Below are 16,146 nucleotides of genomic sequence, written 5' to 3' on the forward strand. Positions count from 1 at the left end.
TTTTTAGAATTAAAGGAAATTAAGATTAATGAAGAAAAAGGTTCCCTATTTTTCCCATAAGACAGCAAGAGCAATATAATACAAGGCAAAATCTCCATCTCTGCATAGACGCACACATAGTCCTGTTATTTCAGCATACATCTGGTAGATTTTTCCAAGCAGTGGACTAATAGGGAGTGAGGTATATCCATTTTCATGCTTCCAGAATCTTAGCTCCTTTTATAATCTGGACTGTTAACTTGTTATAACAGGTGAGTTTTGTGATCATGATTTAAAATGATGACATGGATTAATGATAAATCTGAGCAGAGACCATCAAATGGACTCCATCTATACCATGTCACAACAAGCTAGACACAGAAAGAGATGCACACCACACACTGTATACCCAAGTCGGTGTTGTGATCAAAATTGGATTTTCCTTGGCTTTTGTGCATTATTTGAACAGTGAGGTTGAACTCCTTTTACAGCAAAGTCTTATCGGTTAAGTCCTTAGAAAGCTATCTAGTTCCTTTGGTCAAGACTGGATTCAGTGAAGGGTCTTAATGCATTCATTCAGTGCATTCATTGGAAGGCAGCATGATCTAGTGGTTAGAGTTGGGTCTATTTCAGTGTGTTTACGATAATACTGTGGGCAAGACCCTTAATCTTTGTGTGCATCGGTTTCCAAAATGGCGCTAATAAGATTTACCAAACTTTAAGTACTCTGAGATAATTAAATGAAGGGTACAATATAACTATAAGTTCTTCTTGTTGTTGGATTTAACTCCCTTCCTCTCAAAGTTCATAACAATTCTTTGCTGAGCACGTTGGTGTTTTATATGTCATGCATTTATGCAACACCATGCATTGTTCAGTCATTTTAGGATTCAGCTGCATCTACAGTTGGGATTCCGCTGTATGTGTGTTTTATGGAAGCTGTTTGTGGTTCTGACATTTCGTTTCCTCTCCAATCACAGTACACATCAAGTTCTTCTGGAGGTGAAAGCTCCTGTGAAGAAGGAAGAATGCGGAGGCCAACCCAGTTGAGACCCTTCCATTCTAGAAATGTAGTTGACCCAGACTTCCCTATTCTGCACCTATCAAGTGATCCTGATTATTCTTCCAGCAGCGAACAGTCCTGTGACACAGTGATTTATGTTGGCCCCAATGGCACAGCCCTCTCTGATAAGGAACTGACAGATAATGAAGGCCCCCCTGATTTTGTCCCTATAGTTCCTGCTCTGCAGAAGACCCAAACTGAGGGCAAACTGGAGGAAGTGAGTGAGACAGACTCCAGCTCGTCTGAGAGAGACTGCCTGAAGTGCAACACCTTTGCTGAGCTTCAGGAGAGATTGGACTGTATCGATGGCAGTGAGGAGAGCAACAAATTTCCATTTGAAGAGCTGCCTGTTCAGTTTAGCGCAGATCAGATGTCTAAGTGTTCTGTGCCAAGCCAAGTGGCAGGTCTCAGTCATTTATCAGCATCGGATAAGGAAGATGCCACCGCCGACTGTCAGCAACCTGAGAAGGAAGTCAGGGAAAATATAAATCCAACAACCAACAAAATTCAGAGAAATCACTCCCCTGTTCCTTCTGGAGCTCTCACTAACATTTCAACTCCTCCTTCTCCTAGGAGTGTAACTGGCAGCTCTAGTAATCAGCTTAGCTCTTCCCAGTTAGCCCATAGCACAAGCCTGCAGAGCAGCAGAGAAAGCCTCAATACCTGTGGCTTTGTAGAAGGCAAACCTAGGCCAATGGGTTCACCGCGGCTTGGCATTGCGAGCCTCTCCAAGACATCAGAATACAAGCCACCAACTTCTCCTTCCCAGAGATGCAAGGTTTACACCCAGAAAGGGGTATTGCCCAGCCCTGCACCATCACCCCTGAGCAAGGACTCTGGAATGGTGTCTAGTGAATCTTTGCTGCAGCCAGAGATCCGGACCCCTCCAGTGGGAATGAGTCCTCAGATCTTGAAAAAGTCAGTATCCTCCAGCAGTGGGGATTTTGGAGAGACCATTCTCGATGAAGAGCAGGAACATAATATTTCACCAGAATCAAAGAAGGAGATTCTGAGTACCACCATGGTCACTGTGCAGCAACCATTAGAGCTGAATGGAGAGGATGAGCTGGTGTTCACCCTGGTTGAAGAACTAACTATTAGTGGGGTCCTTGAGAATGGACGCCCGACCAGCATCATCAGCTTTAACAGTGACTGTTCTGTGCAGGCTTTGGCCTCTGGGTCTAGGCCAGTTAGTATTATCAGTAGCATTAGTGAAGACCTCGAGTGTTACTCCAATGCAGCTCCTGTTTCTGAGGTCAGCATAACACAATTCGTGCCGCTTCCAAAATTAGGATTGGATGACAAAGCCCGGGATGCCAGCAGCAGACGCTCATCCATTAGTTCGTGGCTGAGTGAAATGAGCACAGGGAGTGATGGTGAACAATCATGCCACAGTTTCATAGCCCAGGCGTGCTACGGGCATGGTGAGGCTATGGCAGAGCCCCCTATTTCTGAGTTTGCAGGTGCCATACAGAATACTAGCATGATTTGTGTAAATGACAAGCAAAATCCAGTGACTGACAATTTGCTCATACTGTCAGAAATGGGGGAGGAAACTTTCAGTAAAGTCCCACCCCTCAAGGGTTGCAAAATATCAGCCCTGGGGAAAACTACTGTCACAATCTCAAACACAGCAAGTCTAAGCGGTTGTGAAGGCTACATCCCAATGAAGACCAACATTACTGTTTATCCATGTATTGCTGTTAGTCCTTTTAAGGCACAAGAGACTGATGAGGCCACATCTGCAGTAACTTCAGCTGCTAAAGTTGCTCAACCCCATGAGGAGAAAGAGTCTAATGTTAGGAAGGAAATCAAATTTGAAGACCCTTGGCTAAAGAGGGAAGATGATGTGAAAAAAGACAGTTCTGGGGCCAGCGATGGGCCAAGGCTGGAAACTGCAGTTGGTCCAGCCAACCCTGAGCAGAACAAGAAACAGAACTCAGCTGACAGGTTTAGTAGCAGCAGCGGGGAGACCTCTAGCTCCCCAGGTTCTGATCCTCTGAAGAGGATTGTGGATGGGTGTGAGATGGCACTTCCAAGTTCTGCAACCCAGAGCCCTGTTCATTCCCTGGATGTTTTGAAGAATGGCAGTCTCCCTAGGGCGCTCCAGAAGGTCAGCAAGCAGGAGGAAATTGATGCTGTCCTCTATCACTGTGCTGCTGAGAACAATGGAATGAGTTCTCCTTCTCTTTCCCAGTCTTGTAAGGCTACCCTAGAAAGAAGAATCGCTTCTCCCAAGCACTGCGTTCTCACTCGCCCCAAAGGAACTCCTCCGCTGCCTCCTGTGAGAAAATCAAGCCTAGATCAGAAGAACAGGGCCAGCCCTCAACACAGCTCAACTAGCAGTCCATCCAACCAACCAGTGTCTTTTCCGGCCAGCTTTCCTGATGAGCTGAATGGGAAGCAGAAGGGCTCCAGCATTGACACCAGTAACAATAGCAGCAGCAAGTTATTTAGTGCCAAACTTGAACAGCTAGCCAGCAGGACCAATTCCCTGGGCAGGTCCACTGTGAGCCACTATGAGTGTTTGTCGTTGGAAAGAGCAGAAAGCCTATCTTCAGTAAGCTCCAAAATGAGCCCTGGAAAAGATACCACCATGCCTAGGGCTGGGAGGAGCCTCAGTCGCAGTGCGGTGTCCTCACCAACAAACTCAGGCATATCCCAGTCTGCAGGTGCCTCCCCAAAGGCCAGCCAATCTAAGATATCCGCAGTTAGCAAACTCCTTTTGGCAAGTCCCAAGGCCCGAAGCTTGTCTGCTTCCACCACCAAAACATTAAGCTTTTCTACCAAGTCTCTGCCTCAGTCTGTGGGGCAGAGTTCAAGTTTGCCTCCCAATGGGAAGAACATGTCCTGGTCAACTCAGTCCCTTAGCAGAAACAGAGGCTCTGGTCTTGCTTCAAAACTGCCCCTCAGAGCTGTCAATGGACGGATTTCCGAACTGCTCCAAGGGAGCACGAGTGCCAGAGGTTTACAAATGCGTGGAAACTCGGACACAGATGAGCGAGGTGGCCTTCATGGAGATGAGAAACCAGCTGTTCATATGCTGCCTTCACCCTACAGCAAAATCACCCCTCCGCGGAAGCCTCACCGCTGTAGCAGTGGTCATGGAAGTGACAACAGCAGCGTCCTGAGCGGGGAGCTGCCGCCAGCCATGGGGAAAACAGCCCTATTCTACCACAGTGGGGGAAGCAGTGGTTATGAGAGTATGATGAGAGACAGCGAAGCAACAGGGAGTGCTTCTTCAGCGCAAGACTCTATGAGTGAGAACAGCAGCTCTGTCAGCGGGAGGTGCCGAAGTCTCAAAAATCAAAAGAAACGCTCAAACACAGGTATGTTTGCAGATGTGTCCAAATGTAACATTGACCACCAGGCTAGCTAGTTCTGGGGCGCAAGGCTTGCACAGAGGGGTATCTAGGTCAATGGCAGAACACATGTTGTGTTTAATGTGGTCGTTTGGAACTAGAAACAGGGTAATTCTAATGACAGGCCCTTGAGCTGTGAACTTTTTAGATTTATTTACTTACCAAGCCCTGCTCAGTTCCACATTTCCTTTATGAAGGCATTTCCATTGCAACAGTTTTAGTATAGATTATTTGTTTCAAACTTCTGTTATTGCATCCTTCTCCTGAAAGCAGGGCAACTTTTATAATGGGGACTATTTTCAAATATTTAGTGATGGGTTTTTTTTTAGCACTTAAAGTCACAAAAAGATGCCCATGCATGGTTCTTACATGTAATATATATTACAATGTAGCCCCATCAGAATGGAAACAATCATGCAGACAAGAACTCGGGCAGAAAAAGCTCCTTTCCAACACTTCATCAATCCGGGAAACAAACCCTCCACCCTCTCTATAAACCCTATCCAATAGCTGTCAAATAGATAAACGCCAGTCAAAAATTGGAGGCTTTTATTATGGTGAATAGCAGAGAGAGGACAGCTGATGTATGTCCTGAGGGCAAGAACTGAGGTTGGTTGTAACTATGGGGTTTCAGAGGTTGGTGGGTGTTGCCCCAGTGTCGCTGAGAGGAGGACCAAGAGCTGTATAAGTTGCAGTACAAATGCTAGAACCCAGCAAAGGGGAGAAAGAGACTATAGGACTTGCAAAGGGGAAAGGGCGCAATAAATTATATATTGCTGGGAGGTTGTCCGGGTAATATGGGATATTTTGCTGGGGACATTTTGTTTTTTGGCTTCCATTTTTGAGGTTTGGCCTTAGTAGTGAGAGGGCTGAAGGTACCAGCAACCTCTCACTTTGACAGGTGTAAAGAGTCTGCGTGGATGGTACTGGGAGCTAGGTGGCAGATGGGTGACTCTGGGTGGAGGAGGTCTTTCCTTAGTTTTTTCATTTCACTTCCCCTTTCATCAATATGATCTCAGTGGCTGGGTGAATAGGGATTGCAACTTCCCAGTAGCTGTCCTGGGAGATGTGGGTGAGGAGAGCCTTCTGTTTGGATGATGACTGTGGAAGAGTGTCAGGGCACTACTACCCCCTTTTTATTTGGTAGCAGTTTTGTTTCTTGATAGCCAGGGATGGAGGGTGAGAGCTATGATGTCCTTGGAGCACACCTTCACATTTAGTCTTTGCTTGGGTCCTCAACTGCAGCAGCTTTGCCTCTTAGATGATTGCTATAAGGTGGTTGAAAATGATGCCATTGACTGTGAACATGGAGATCTGAGGGAAGGATCATTTGTGGAGCTCCGGAATGTCTAGTCGCTCTGCTACCAGGTATAGAAGACAAAGTGGGAGGAAGGCTTTTTTTTGCTGACAGAAGCAGGTGTGCAGCTCTTGTTATCAATTCTATAGATCTTATCTGGGACTTCTTCTGGGACACATAAAGCATTATTTTACAGGGTCCAACTGCTTAGGTCATATGCAAGATTAGTGGCTAATAAAATCATCAGCAGGGCTTGTAGGGAACTTTCCTGAGCAAGGCCATCAACTTCTGCAGAAGTTTTGTGGTCTTCCTGTGTCTGCAGACAGAGCGCGCGCAGGTGCCTCTGCTGCTGCTCAGGGCTATCCAGTGCTGAAGCAGAGTGAAAACTGACCCGATTCTTACCTCTTTTTCACCAAACATAGAGTTTGTCGGGGCTTTTGGCTGCCATCCAAATGACTGACCTTGATTTTTAATTTCCTGTGTGGTTTAGGTCCTTTCTGCCCAGGCACCATTGTCACAGATTTGCTCAGATGAGTCACTATCACTAATGGCCCCAAGATTTGAATATTTGGGGCACATAGTTTTCAGTGGAGGGCCCTCATCTCTGGAAGCTGCCTACCCTGTTAATCCAACAGAGCCTGAGCATGTTGACACCTCTCAGAGCACTTTGTAAAGCTCATTTGCTTACTCAGGCTTTTGACTGGTGGCTGTGTGGAGAGGGTATATGTGCTATTTTTAACAGCTTAATTGTGAGGTTGATTCTTTATATAGTTGGTTCACCAATTCTCATACTGTTTTGAATGAGTTGAACATAGGTCCAGTAATTTTTACACATTTTAAAAATAAAATTAAAAAATTAATTCAATGTCTACACATTTCTCATCATTGTACATTTACTTGGCCACTAACAAAGCTGTAGCTTTCTTACAACCCATGTCCTCTTTGTATTTGGCCCTGCAGTAGTGAAGCCATAATTCTGAGTTTGGTGGTAGCACACTCTTTCACATGTCAACTGATTTATGATGCCATAAAATAGGATTATGACTTCAGTGCAGTATCAAGATGAAGGAAAAACTGGGATGTAAAGGCGAACAATGTTATGATGAACATACATATATTTTTATAATAGGACAAGAACCAGACTGGTTGGGCACATTTCTTTTTACATAAATATCCTGTTCCTGTAGGTTTGTACTAGTCTGAAACATCTCTGTTAAGGAATATTTTTATGAAAAAAACCATACAAAGCTGTGCAGCTCTTGAAGCGTGGATATTATTTTAACGCATGGTGTCATGAGCATTGGACCCTGTTTGATTTGCTGTCAAAGATCCACTGTGCTATAATGGATACAGCAGTATGGATATGCTCATTTCAGGTCAGGTGACCTTGTCCACTTTATTTATGATTATTATTAACAGAAAGGCTAGTTGTCAGACATAATCAACATGAATCTACAGAAAGTCCCTTTAAGAGAAGTCGTAAAGAGCCTTTAAGGGAATCACCAGTAGTCTTGTCAGATTTCACAATTACTTTTGAAGTTCTGACACACCGAAGAGACAGAATTATTTTTTCTGTGATTAAGATCTTGTTATTTTAATGTTCTTAAATGCATTACTTGTACTTGTAGGTACTTATGCATTGGTTGTTATAGCCTAGGTATCAGAGATACAGTGGCAGCTTTTGGAAGATAAAGCCAATTCATAATCTGTAGGTTTAGCCTTGGTTTAAATTTCAGGATCTAAGTGTGTGTTTCATAGGCAGCCTAACGTTGTATATGCAGTATAAACAAGCACACAAACCATCTTCCATTATATTCTCCCACCCACTCTTCAAACTGAAATATTACAAGATTACATCATCAAGCCAATGAGCTTTCTTCCCTGAAGTTAATAGATCGGTTTAATAAGTTGCACAATTTTTCCAGCATTTAACACTGGTAGTATAATATTAGTAGGTCAGAACACCTCTATCCCAATATAACGCGACCCAATATAATATGAATTCGGATATAACACGGTAAAACAGCGCTCCAGGGGGGCTGCGCACTCTGGCAGATCAAAGCAAGTTCGATATAACGCGGTTTCACCTATAACGCGGTAAGATTATTTGGCTCCCGAGGACAGCATTACATTGGGGTAGAGGTGTATATTATTGCCCTGAAATGATTGCTTACGGTAGAGGGGATTTTAATTATAATTACAGTTAGCACTAATATGGGGCTGTACATTTTCAAAGCACTGTACAAATGTTATTTAATCCTCCTGTGATGTAAATATTATTATAATCCCCATTTTGCAGATGGGGAAAATCAGGCTGAGAGGTTAACTAACTGGCCCAAGGCCACAGAATCACCCCCTCCCTAATGCTGACTAGATAGACCCAGGATTAGCTCTCAGGCAGGTTGGCTCCAAGCCTTGAGCTCACTTGACTTGACCACACATCCTCTAATCAATGCCACTGTCCTTTTAGAACAGCAGAGCCGAAGATTTGATTTGTAATTGTCTATTTGTGACAGACTGTCCCGCCTCTGCACCTCCTAGCATGTGTGCAGCTGCTTATTCTCTGGTTTCTTCCCTCCACCATTAACTGCTCCTCACTAAGAGTGAATAGGCGCCTCAGTCACTTACCTCCAACTGGGAGGATGTGATTATGCAGCAGTGAAGGCTGGTGACACCTGAAAGCAAGGAGGCAAAACTGACACACACACACACATGCTGAGAGGGAGTTTAGGCATATGAAAAACTATATTATCTGACACCAGACTTTGCTCACCAGGGAACCCTCCCCATGGACAGTGCCTGGCACAATGGGGTCCTGGTCCATAACTAGGCTCCTGGGCACTCCGGTAATACAAATAAATAATAATAATAATACACTAGTCAGCAGCTCTTGATCCCCACATACAGAATAGGCCACAACATAGCTACTTCCAGTCTCTTCCAGCCCAGAGAACCAAAGTGCTAAGGTTGCTTCTGAACACAAGCCTCCTGTATGTCCAGTGCTCCTTCTTTTTAGCAGTGTACCCATGTGATAGAAATAAATGCAAACTATAAGCTAACAATGATCATTTTTTTAAAAATGGGGGTGGAATTTGAAAAGCACGCAGCAATGGCCTAACTCTGCTCCCTTGATGTCATTGGTAAAGGCTAAGTGCATTTGTGGTTCCTTTGTGTTACCAGGAAAAAATACTCCAAGCAAACTCCCTTTTGCAAAGTCACGACAGTATATCAGGAATGCCGGCTTTAAGGGGCAGGCAGGGTGGGGCGGTGGACCGGGAACCAGATTGGGAGTTGTAAAACCTATCTTCCATTTTCTGTTCTGCCAATGACTCACTGCGTCACTCTGAGCAACTCATTTAATGTCTCTATTCCTCAGTTTCCCATCATAAAACAGGATGATTCTTGTCCAACTTGGTACAAACCATTGGGATTCTAGAATGAAAAAATATTACATACATGTTAATCACTGTTATTCTATATAGTTTAGCATCTGAAAACCAGTGGACCAAATTCAATCTGTGTGTAAACAGGCACAGCTCCCACTGAAGTCACTCTCAAAGCTGAATTTGGCCCACTGGGTGTAGAGATCCAGCTTTTTAGGCATATGAAAAACTTTACTTCTAACTCCAGGTGCATGGCTCCTGGCAGCAGTGAGGTAAGGATGGAACAGGATCCAGGCCTGTAATTAGATTTACACTGTATAGCAAAGCTTCACTTGAACTCCCATACAATATACATGAATTCCTTGGTTTTTCCCCCGTGTATATTATTTATTGGTTCCTGGTACCTGCCTCCTATGATGTTTCCAGACTGGCAGAGTCTGTAATGAGCCCTCTCATGGGGCCAATAGCACAGAGGAGCGTTTGGTACAATTTGTAACAGGATGAGGGTTTTCTATGGAAACCACAGAGCTCTTCCTTCGGCATCCCCCTTCCCCTTTCTGGAATTGGTTTGGGTGCATAAAAGAGTCTCATGTCCGTGTTTTATATGGATAGATCAAAGGCCTTTGGCATGTCTGTGACTAATTACTGCTTACAATGCTAGTTCAGGGCTGGACGGTTTTCTCTCCTGAGGAGTATGTGTGTGTTTAGATTTCTGGTTCTCTCTAGTCCAATTTTTTTTTTTTAAAAGTGGTCAAAGTTACTTAATGCAAGATAATTGAAAAGCAAAGCAAATCTGAGTTTGGCAGTTTGCAAAAGCATGTGGATCAGAGCTGGTTTCAGCAGGGGAACATACTTGGATCTTTAGGATCTGGGTTTCAAGGTCAAAGGGGGCTTAGACAGAGCGGTGAGTCAGAGGCAAGCAGTGACTGCTGCTGGCTGGCTGCCTGCCTGCTGGCATGGGATGGGCTGTCTCATTGAGGGAAAGATCAGGACTCAGGCATGAGAGGAAGACAAGAGTCCATCTGGGGAGGAGGGAGATTCTCCCCAGGTGGCTTGGTTGTGAAGAAGCTGCTGTATATAGGGCCTTCAAGTTTGGTCAGCCTGGGCCTATTTTGCCTTACTCACTATTGTTTGTCAGTGGTCATTAAAAAACAAGAAGCTAAAGAATCCCTATGAAAAGTACAAGCCAGTCTTCTGAATGAGGCTCATCTAGAGTGGGGGTGAACCCAAGCTGCAAAATTCAGACTTTCCTAATATTTAAAGGGGTTTGGGTTCATTATAATACAAGGCCCCAGTAACAATGTTTGGATTCACATCTGAACTGTCCCAGCTTTTAAAGGGGTTTGGATGCATGGATCTGCTTTAGGTCTCTGTCTCCTGCCAGAGTTTGACAAATCCAAGATATGATTTTTTTAAAATTTTGTTCTATATCAGGAACCTTTCTGGCCTGTAGATAATTAAAGCTTCTTGCTGAAACATTGTATGGGTTGGGCAGTAAAAGTTTCATGACTGCTGGCAGCTCTTTCTTGGTGCTAAGTTTCACCACCAAGAGTAGAGGAAACTACTACATGATTCTAAACATCGTCATAAAAATGACAGACTGTCACAACGTGACAATAATTATATATAATTGTAGTCTCTTCACATCACATCCTACCATTATAACTCTAGGTTTCTCTGGAGTCAGAGATGTTTTTAAGAATGGGGGCTCAGAGGTTCTGTAAACTCCAGATCTGAACACGCCTAAACTCTTAAGAACTTTCAGATCTATTTCTGTTAATGAAAATACTAGAAAATACCAGGCACGGATTGAATCTGTGGGCAGCAAATAACTTGAATCCATCTCAAACCTGCTGCTGATCTCAGACAGCACTGAAACAGGATCTTAGCAATAATGATGAAACACAGAGACAGAGCTTTTCTTGTTGCATCCAAGTGAAAAGGGATTCAGTTCACATTTAGCCTGCATAAGCTCAGAACTGCAAAATATCCCTGGCACCTTAAAGCCAAAGGGCATTTCCAACCCTTGCATCTTAACTTGTCCACATCCACAACCGATGACGATAAGGACAATGATGATAATTCACACGCTGCGTTATCCCCCACCATGACTGGTGCCATTAAGAATTATAAAGGGAGATTAACCTTTGTGTGTTGGTGACTCTCTTTGAACATGTGACTGTCGACTGGATTGCAGAGGGGGGTGAGTGGGCCCCAGCCACAATTATTTTCTGTTGTTGTTGTTCATTAAAACAACAGCATTGATTTTCCCAGGTCAAAGCCAGGTCATATCATGCCGCAGATCTGTGTGGAAAGGGATCACAGTAATCATTTTTTACACGCTTGACTACTGCGTGCCGGTGCTGAGCTTTCGGCTGCATGAACATAGGAATGATTTAATAGAGGAAATGGCAGCAGGCTATTGTGAACTGTGAAGGCTCCATGTAACATGCATGATTGAGTCAGACACCATTAGGCGGGTGTAAATAAAACCTGCTCGCTGTGTTGGCACAGAATTAGCTCAGTGAAATGCCTCTGCCACTGTCCTGTCTGGAGCTGATGCTGTCTTAGTAGTGTCCCCTGTCCTTGGCTTGACTGGCAAAGTGACTGGTGAATCGATTTACTTCAGTACTATAATGCCTAGGACAATAAACTGCTCTATGTCATCTCCATATAAATAGTGTCATGAAACTGACAAATACATACGGAGCCAAAGGCCAGCCATAAGTTAGGAAAATCTCTATATTATGGGCACTTTTTTGCTAGCAATGTGTGGGTGCTGAGCACTGTACCGGTGAGACCTACATCTTCCCTGGGACTTCTCCCAAAGTACATGTCAACCTGCCAGGCTAAATGAAGTGCTGCATCCTGACTGGGTTTCAGCCATGCTCGTTCACTGGCTCTGAACACTGTGCCCCAGACAAGCTTCCAAAAGGAAGCAGTAGTTTGGGGAGTGTGGTCAGGAAAGGGTGAATAGTGGGAAATTGACAAAAACAGGCAATTGCCTGGTATCTAGAATGTTCGGAGGTCCCTGAATCTATGCCAATTTCATGTACATGCAGTGTCTCTATGCAGGGGCACAAGTTTGTGAGGGTAATTGCGTTCCTACATATGAGTAAAGGTAAATTCTGATTCACACCTTGTTCCTACTGACTTCAGTCTGGTTATATAGAATGTAAGTCAGGAGAATATGGCTCTAAATATTTTGCACTATCTGGTATTAGGGCCAAAGTGGAGAAATATATTTAAGGTCATCTTTTGAAATCTGAAATCTACCTTTGTCTCGGAATCAAATATTAATTTGTTACTTTTTGTTCTGAATTGTTCCAGCTCAACTTGTTTACCTTTATGTAACCCAGGGTACTGGGATGGGTGAGCGCAAGATGGGTTGGGAAGCAATGGGGTGACTCGGCCATAAATGTGGCCTCTTTTGTGCTTGTCTCTTTCTGTAATTTGTCCCCTAAACATTTGGGGTGAATTCTCCACTCTGTTACACAGGCGCCACCCCACTGAAGTTGTACCAGTGTCACTGACGTCTACACTTACCTCCGGGTCCGACGGCAGGCAATCGATGTTCTGGGATCGATCCCGGAAGTGCTCGCCGTCGACGCCGGTACTCCAGCTCAGCGAGAGGAGTACGCGGCATCGACGGGGGAGCCTGCCTGCAGCGTCTGGACCCGCGGTAAGTTCGGACTAAGGTACTTCGAATTCAGCTACGTTATTAACGTAGCTGAATTTGCGTACCTTAGTCCGAAGTGGGGGGGTAGTGTGGACCAGGCCTGAGAGGAGGACCAAGAGCTGTGTAAGTTGCAGTACAAATGCTACAGTCCAGCAAAGCAGAGAAAGAGACTTTGGGACTTGCATGGGTAAAAGGGCGCAATAAAATAAACATTGAGGAAGAAGGTCGAAGGAAAAGGGAGGAGGCGATCCAGTCATGGGCAACTGACTGCAAGGGCACACCCCACAGGAAGGAGGAGTGAGAGGAGAAATCAGTCTTGCTTTCTCAAATAATAAAAGCAGAAGCCCGGTTGTTAGAAAGTGGGGAACAGCAGGGGGATCTCTGCATACTGTCTTCATAAACAAACAAAAGGCCTGAAGCGACACTAAAAGCCAGTGCTATTTCGAATGGGAGGAAAGTGTTCTCTGAAAACAATGCGGTAGAACAAATTGTGTGTGTTGGGGTTTACTGTTCTACACTACTTAGGCTAGGTCTACACTACAGCGGGGGGTCGACCTAAGATACGCAACTTCAGCTACGTGAATAGCGTAGCTGAAGTGGCGTATTTTAGGTCGACTTACCTGGCTGTGAGGATGGCGGCAAGTCGACCGCTGCCGCGCCGCCGTCGACTCCGCTACCGCCTCTTGCCGCGGTGGATTTCCAGAGTCGACGGTAGAGCCATCAGGGATCGATTTTATCGCGTCTTCACTAGACGCGGTAAGTCGATCCCTGTTAGACCGATTGCTACCCGCCGATCCGGCGGGTAGTGAAGACGTGCCCTTAGTGTGGGGATGTTTAATCTCTTTCAGGTCAGTTATATGGTTTGTTGGCCAGGAGAATGCTGAACCATCAGATCTGTACACAAAGGCAGTTTTACTTCTAACAGCGACTAGTGTAATAATGAATGGCTCCTGCTCTGTATCGTACCTTCTTCCCCCTTTGAACTTACAATGTAAACTTGTGGAGTCATGGTGCATGTAGTTATGATTTTGTTTTCTATTTATTGGACCTTGAAATGTTTAGGGGCAGCTACTGTTTTGTACGGAGTTCAGATTCAGGCTGTTACACGGAAGACACACAGTCTGCTCCTTATGGAGACTTTATTTTTGTTCTTTTTTGTTTGACGTTTATCTAAAATAATTTTAAAAAACAATCAGACTGGAATTTGCCCATAGAAAGCAATCTAACCGGGAATACACTGAGACATCCTGCACCTATGCAAATCCCATTAGCTTTTAAGATTTCAGGCACGCATTTAGCAAAGAACATTTGACTAGTTCCACTGACTTCAGTTCGGCTCTTCATGTCCTTCAAGTTATGATAAAATACCTAGTTGATTGAGAGTCCTTTGTCTGTAGATGACATCTTTTCTACACTTGTCTTCACTGCAGAGTTCATTTGACTTATAACTTGAGTGTTGCGCCTAACTCGAGTCCCAGCCAAATGCCTTAACTCCAGTGTGGTGGGGCTTTTAAATTGGCTGGTCCTTCAGGGGGAATAGGCAGCTCATCAGCTGCCAACCCCGTCACTCTGTGCAGCTCAAATTGTTATTTCACAGTGTGGCTGCTCTCACTCAACCTAGACTGACTCGAAAGGAGTTAATGTGGGTGTAGCTAATTTGAATTAACTCTACAGTGTAGACAAAGCTTTAGGCCTTGTTGTCACGCTAAAAAAAGTATATTTTTTACGTTGCAGTAACTAAAACACATGAGCTATCCTGAGGTAAACTAGCTGAGATCAGCACTATCCCCCACCTGTGGTTGACTTTGTTAGTTTATCTTGTGGTAAAAATAAAGTTCCTGGTCTTCACTGTGTTTTTTACTATGGGATAGTTCACACACATTAATACCCTGAGGTAAAATAGGTACCTATTTTAGCTGTGAAGACAAGGTCCTAGGGCTTGTCTTCACGTACAGCGCTACAGCAGCGCGGCTGCACCAATGCAGTGCTTTAGTGAAGACACTCCTATGCCGATGGGAGAGCTTCTCCCATTGGCCTAGTTAATCCACCTCCCCGAGAGGCGGTAGCTGTGTTGACAGGAAAAGCCCTCCCGTCAACATAGTGCTGTGTATGTGGGCGGTTAAGTCAGTATAACTATGTTGCTCAAGGATGTGGATTTTTCACACCCCTGTGTGATGTAGTTATGTTAATCTAGGACTGTAGTGTAGACCTGGCCTTAGAGTCAGATGCAGGAGAGGATATTTAGTACCACACTATGCTGTACTATAACTGAGACCACTATTACTGGTTTGGCAGTGGAATCAGTGGACTGGATTTCTTTTGCTCTAAGATGAGGTATTGATATCTATTTAGTTTTTCAAATGGAAAACAAATGACTCCCTTTTATATTGTTGGAGAGTCAGCTGGCCTGAACAGACTGCTGGTGCACCGTGTGTGTTTGTGTGTCCCCACTACCAGGGGGGGAAGGGAGGGGGAGGGAGGGGGATGGATATGTGCTAATCCTGCCAAGCGTCCAGGTTGAACAGTTGCCTTTGTAAGCAACGTGCTGGAGAGCAGAGGAGTGGTGCATTGTAGTCTGCTACAAAGCACTTTATTAATTATATAGTAAAGATTTATGAGCTCCCAGCCCCATAGAGCCCATTAATAAACATGTGTCTTCAAACGGGTATTTTTTAAAGGAAAAATATATATTTGTTTGAACAATTGAATCCTTGTCTTTGTGTGTTATCATGGATGAGCAAGCTGTCACCTGCTCTGTGGCATTCATCCTAAAATGCTGCTTTGGATGTATCTCCTTACCCAACCCATTTAATGTGAAATCAGATAAACCCCAGAGACTAAATGGAAGGACTAGAGGCAGTAGGAATTCCTGTCAAGATACACCATACCTTCTGTACCCAGGCTAATAAGCAGCCCATTAATCAATGCATATTTTAAATAGATTAGGTTCCATTCAGCTTCACTGCAAACATGCAGGAGTTGTTTCATTTTATTTCTCCCCAACACATGCCAAAAAGCAAAGATATATAATCCCGAGTCAGTAAAAGTGAAGAGCATTGACCCTTCCTCCCATCCCCCCCACATACCTTGATCCTGCAGTCAAATCTGCACAGATGGTCCCGTGTCTGTGCCGAGCCACATTTACTTCAGTAGGACTCCATGCAGACATAAGAGTCCACCCACCCGGATCAGGTCTCTCTGCCTGTGTTTATTTAATGTCTTGATGGAACAAAGACCAGACAGCCAGATTATTGTGGTAACCCACTGGCAGCCCAGACAGGAATCCTGACTAGGAAAATATAATGAGCTCATATTTGCTTACTCTGCTTCTGCCACTGTTGTCCACTCTGCCTGTCCACCTAGTGATGGTCACCGGGACAAAT

The 16,146-nt window shown here is 44.5% G+C and overlaps 1 protein-coding gene across 1 annotated transcript in view; it reads left to right on the forward strand.

Moving 5' to 3' along the window:
• Nucleotides 1-16,146, forward strand: part of KIF26B (kinesin family member 26B) — a 424,817-nt gene that overhangs the window by 399,714 nt on the left and 8,957 nt on the right. The window contains exon 12 of the mRNA XM_065401573.1: nt 960-4,371. Coding sequence (XP_065257645.1) covers nt 960-4,371 — 3,412 coding nt within the window. The remainder of the gene's footprint in view (nt 1-959; nt 4,372-16,146) is intronic.

Source organism: Emys orbicularis, chromosome 3 (assembly GCF_028017835.1).
Source record: "Emys orbicularis isolate rEmyOrb1 chromosome 3, rEmyOrb1.hap1, whole genome shotgun sequence".
NCBI lineage: Eukaryota > Metazoa > Chordata > Testudines > Emydidae > Emys > Emys orbicularis.